The 5934-nt window shown below is 42.8% G+C and overlaps 1 protein-coding gene across 1 annotated transcript in view; it reads right to left on the reverse strand.

Moving 5' to 3' along the window:
• Positions 1 to 789: 789 nt before the first annotated feature.
• LOC118332937 (GDNF family receptor alpha-2-like) overlaps positions 790 to 5934 on the reverse strand; it is a 125299-nt gene continuing 120154 nt past the window's right edge. The window contains exons 9-11 of the mRNA XM_035668376.1: positions 5088 to 5144; positions 3842 to 3948; positions 790 to 1015 (exon numbers count right to left, since the gene is read on the reverse strand). Of these exons, the coding sequence (XP_035524269.1) occupies positions 790 to 1015; positions 3842 to 3948; positions 5088 to 5144 (390 nt within the window). The remainder of the gene's footprint in view (positions 1016 to 3841; positions 3949 to 5087; positions 5145 to 5934) is intronic.

Genomic DNA, 5934 nt, shown 5'->3' on the forward strand with positions numbered 1-5934 from the left:
CACACACTCACACACACACTCAGCGGGGGCGGGTTGGAGGTTATTATCCATCTTTATTCTGTCATTATTCAAACATGAGGCTGCTCCTGTCCTGAGGGACGCGGCAGCAAACGAGGCTTCGTTAGCAGAACAAACTCACAGAAACGAACAGATTGCAGACGAGTGGCGGAGAGAGAGGGCGGCCAAGAGAAAGAGAGAGAGGCATAATGTCAGTTGTCTCTCGATAATACTGGACCACCGTCCTCTGTCTCCTCTGTCTTCTCTGTCTCCTGTTGTTTCCTCTCCTTGTTTCCTCTGTTTTTGTTTTTCCTGAACTTGCCTCCTCTACTTGTTTCCCTTTCTCCTTTCTCTCCTTTCTGTAACATGTTTCCTTTTCTTGTCTTCTCTCCGTCACGTATTTCCTTTCCTTGTTTCATGTCATCACACTGTCTCCTTACCTTTCCTCTCATTTCCTCTCCTCTCCACTTATGTATTTTCCTCCTCCTGTATTCTTTCCTTGTTTTCTTTCCTTGACATCTTTTCCTTTCTTTCTTTCATCTCTTCCTCTTTTCTTTTCGTCTTTCTCTTTTCCTTGATTCCTTCCCTTGTTTTATCTTGTTTCCTTTCCTAAACATTCCTTTCCCCCGCTTGTTTCTTCTTTCCTCTCCTCACCTTGTCTCCTGTCCTTTTCTCTTGTTTCCTTTCACCTACTTTCATTTCCTTGTCTCTTTTCTTTTCTCTCCTATGTTTCCTATAGCGATGTCCCCCCCCCCCCCACACACACACACACTCACACACTATCATACTCCTTCATGGTGACTGACTCTGTGTTAGAAGATGGCCGTCAGGGATCACTGTGATGAACGAATGTCTGAACTTGTGAACAGAGAGCGAGCGAACAGTGTGAGCAGGTTTTTGGAGCAGGATGGAGGAGGAGGAGGCTGCAGGAGTCACACAGGCACTACGAGCTTTGGAGAGCAGCTCGACATGCAGCAGAGGCTCGACAGGCTCTTCATCTCCACTCGAACACGACAGGCTGTTCAGAGAGCGACAGATTCACAAAGTGGTTTTTGGAAAAGTTCTCATTTTGCTTTGAGAGCAAATCTAGTCCAGTCATTCTGGTTTAATCCCACTCAGCCTCTTTTATTCTGGACTGTATCGGAGCTGAGGCGGGCCGAATGGAGCCCGGTAACTGAAAACAGCTGCTTGTGTACAGAACTTTCAGCCTTAATATCATTTAAAGGGGTGAGTTGTACAGTCGCCATGAACGGGGGAATTAGCTGTAGAGACCAAAAGGCTGTAAACATGTTTCTGCTGTAAAGTTTTAATATGGGACCTTATGGAGACTGACTCACAGCTGGAGCCAGCCTCTAGTGGCAGTTAGAGGAACTGCAGCCACTGAGGTTGGTTGCTGTTTACACTGGTCCTTTAAAACTGCTCTAGATGTGTGATTACATTCATCTTGTGAGATCCAGACATATTTAAATATGTGTTTTCTGTAGTTTAGGTGAACTGCCCCTTTAGAATAACACACTCACATCCTCACTGTTAAAATGTTTCCTGAGCAGACAGCTGTGAGCCTGTTTGTACATCCTGGGATCCATTTGGTAACATTTCCTGCTTCAGTAATGTTTTATAGATTCTTCACAATGAAAGCGTCTCAAGGTCTCAGAGCAATAAATGTGTTTGTGCTGCTTTTATTCGGACTATAGAAAGCAACAGTAACCCTGAAACACACGTGATGTGTTTGCTGCCACTTGTCCACAAACAGAAATCAGATGAACCAGGGTCCAAACTGAACAGGTCTGGTTTCAAGTCTCCAGATACGACACAATCTGAAAGAGTTAATGTTGTTAATGGAGATAAAAACATTTTTAACATTTAATTTGCCCGACTGACGAGATGTTTCTCTATAAGACATCGATGATCGCTGCACACAGATTTGATGAAACCTTCCTAACATTGTTCAGTCCCTCCAGGAAGTTGCGACTGCGACAGTGAACGCAAATTCAACCAATCGCCATGAAATTTAAACAATATCGCAATTTTCTACAATCACTGCAACTTTTCCGCAACTTTGACAAATCGTTTTAGTTTCCTGCTCAAACCGCCACCAAACTGTTTGTAGTTGGGAATATATTTAATTTAAAAACTGAAATATTTAGAGATTCCTCCATGTACCACTAGAGGGAGCTCACCTACCACCAGTACATTACTTTACTACTTCAGTAACATATTTATTGAGTATTTTGTACTGTGGTATTAGTACTTTTACTCCAGTGAAGGATCTGAATACTTCCCCTCCCTGCAGCAAAGATAAAAAATACAAGTGCCTCCCCACATAATGTTCGAAAATCTATTTAAATCCAGAACATTTCCCATTTTGTCACTTGACGGTATGTCGATTATGTTGTTTTTTTTGGGAGTCTCTTCACACACACACACACACACACACACACACACACACACACACACACACAGGATTTATGTTCAGTGTGTGTCTTGTGAACTCGGCCATTTTAAAGTGGATTTACTCGGGTCTTTCAAAAGCTATTGAGGAGGTTGTCTGATGTGAATCGTGATCTGAATATCATCGTTTTACTGTCGCTCTCTCTCTGCCTGTCTCACACACACACACTGTAAACACACACACACACGATGGTGAGTCAGTCCTGATCACTGTTGCTTTTCCTTCATGCACTGACTCACAGATCAGAAGTGCTTTGTTCCTTTGGTCAGCAGAGTTAAAGTTAAGTGGGCTTTATAAATCAGTTACTATTGATTGTGCCCACTCACTGTGTGACGCTTGTTGTACACAAGCACACGTGTATAAATATACGTAGATGTCAGTGAATGAAAGAACAGCTTGAGTAGAAAGAACTTGTTTAGTTGATTAAATCGATTCTACAACAGATTATAATCCAGTCCGACTCACACGCTGATGTTATAGATGTTTCTAACTGCTGTGCACACAACCCCTGTGGGATATTAGCCATGGCTACACACCACTTCCTAAGCCACACCCCTTTTTGCTCTGTGCTCCAATCACAGTGGAGCAATCCTCGCCTTGACTTCTAACTGATGTCTTTGTGGTAAAGGTACTATAACAAAGTAAACCTGGGGATTATGGGATCTGGAGGCTTTTCCCAGTCGGTGCTGACCCTTTTACACCAACAGCAATCAGTGGTTTTACCTGCGTCCACCTTCCCATCTACATAATAATAAAGCTGGTGCACAGTCCATCTGACCCCTCCTTCAGCTCCGTGTGAAGCCTGTGCTTACTGAAATCCATTCCCCACTCTCCCTTCTGGCTCCCTAAAGTGTTTGTTTGTTTTCAGCTGTCTCTTTCAAGGTGACCAAACTGTGAATAAAACATAGATAGAGGACACTCTCTGTCAAAACCCAGCCACAGCTCGCTCTGAGAGCTAAAAGGCAGCCATTACGCGTGCGTGTGTGAGCCTTCAGACACATAACGGTAGTTTAAATGGACTCTATATATCTGTTGAGTTCTATATTCTGCAGGTACGTGACTGCGTTTGTGTACAAATGTTGGATGAGCAACAAATAGTTCCAGTGAGCAGCATTGAGTTGTCTATATGTGTGTGTCAGTACACAACTGTTTGTGTGTCTGCTGGTCTCAGGGCTGCAGTCTTGTGATTGATGCTGGCAGGTGTTGCTGCCCTCACACACACACTGACATCTCATTCCCATCCGAGTCATTCAAAGCCGAGGCTTGCTGGGCTCCGGGAACCCGGGGATCATGGCCTGAATGCTAACGAAGATGGCTGCTATTCCCGCCCCGCACGGCGATAAGATCACAGGCTGATGTGACAGCGAGGGATCAGAGCTGACACGTCCTCACCTCGGCCGCTGTGGCCGACGGAGAGCGGAGATAAAAAGAATACAAAGGAGGGACGCGGTGAGGCGACAGATGATGAAGTCAGCAGGCAAATGAGAGCAAAGAAGAAACTAAAGAAGACGAGATCACAGGGTGACACAATGTGGAACTTGTTGGTGAGAACTCACACATACCGACTCGTTCACGCAGTTGGTAAAGTCACCGGGGAACATCTGCTCCGAGTTCACACTTCAACCCTGTGCTTCTGGCATCACACAAAACTTCCATTCCAGTTCCATTTATTCTCCTCCCAGCTTTATCCTGACTTTTAAAGCAACAACAACAGAGACAAGGCTTATTTAACATAATGTTCATAATATTAATCAAAAACCTAATTTTACCAGCAGTGTTGGGCACTAACTCATAACTAGTAATAATGTAATTAATTACTAATAAATGTCAGTAATTATATTACGGTAACGCTCTCCAGAAAAAGAAGGAAATTAATTTGGAAGATGGAAACATTCAGTAGCTGGAAATTGGAAAGACACAATTTTGTGGGCAGTAGCAGGAAAGTAATATCATTTTAATAAGTAATAAGTCAACACTGTTTACCAGACCCTGGTTAGATGTTGTATTACACAATCTTTGTTCTATATTTATTTATGATGGGGAGGTATATAGTATAGTATATAGTGCGGATTGAAGGAACTACTCATCCCATAATCCATTGCGAATGACAACAATAGTAGCGCATTACGTCTTGAATTTCTACCAGTCAGACATGACGCTGTTACACTTGAGGATTGTGGGTAGTGTAGTACTTTTTCCATGAAATCGCAAATAAAACAACGTTAACGACTTTATGGCTAATAAACGAAACGCTTTATTGAGAATATGAATGTAGTTTTTACTCCTGGAACCTGTTGAGCTCTGTACTTGTTGGTGTGAACGGTGGTTTACTCTCCTTTCTGTCTGGTTTCCTCTCTGCGACGCTCACACCGGCCGCTTGGACAAACAGTTTGATGGATGGGCCTGACGTTCTATCTAAAGGAGTGCTAAGAAGGCCAAAAGCCAGGTAATTGCAGTCCAATTAATAGAGACAGAATGACTAATGCCAACCTCCTCCCATTTCCTCCTTCCCCTCCTCCCCCTCCATCACCCCTTCACACACCTTTTTAAATCTCTCATCTGTTGTTCAGCAGCCCGTTCTCTACCTCTGCCTGCATTCTCACCACTTTTTGTTTTTTTGAACATCTTGTCCTTTTACTCTCCCCACTCGTCCCTGTGTGGATGTGTCTCCCTTGACCTCATCCTCTACTTCACACTGATGAGAGGCACAAGGGCAAAGCTGCTGAATTAGCTGTGTATGTGTCTTTTTGCTGTGTTTGTGAGTCAGTATTCACGCTGCCTCCGCTCAGCCCTTTGCTGATGTTGCTGTTTTTCTCTTGTAATATGCAGATGTTGGTCATATGCGAGTGTCTAGAGTGTGTTTCTCTAATAACTACACAGCGGACAGGTCAGAGAGTGGGAGTACTTGTTGATGAAAAAAGAGAATACTAAAAATGTGCCAGATTTAGCATCATATGGTTAGCATAGCGAGGCTTTCGCTTGCAGCCTGATTGGACAAAACACCTGACCCTTACACGTGTAATATGTCATTTCTGCTGTTAGTGGGTACGTTTCTATGTCTGCAGTCTCATACCTTATCAAGATACCTTGACACACATTTGTTCTGACTGTCCTGGTGATTCAACCAGGAGAGTTTCACGGTCATCCAAGACTTGAAGAGTCTCTGAGTCACCCAACTTTTCCTACAAGGAAATAAACGGGACCCCAAAATAGCTCTGGCTCTGATCACGTGTAGTCTTACTGTTTGATTGTCTTCTGCTTTAAACCAGTTCTTAATAATGTATCGCCAATATAAGAAGGTAGAATACAAAACAGCCTCAACAGTGTCTGCTAGTATTTGTGTTATTGTGTTATCTGTAGTGTTTTTTTATTTTTTTATTTTTATTTTTTTACTGTTTTTTTTCTCTTGTACAGTGTTTATATTATATTGTATTATATTATATTATTTTTTTGTCATACTCTTCTTATACTGTCTTTATACTGTT

Source organism: Morone saxatilis, unplaced genomic scaffold (genome assembly GCF_004916995.1).
Source record: "Morone saxatilis isolate NCDOM2014 unplaced genomic scaffold, NCSU_SB_2.0 Contig21, whole genome shotgun sequence".
Taxonomy (NCBI): Eukaryota; Metazoa; Chordata; class Actinopteri; family Moronidae; genus Morone; species Morone saxatilis.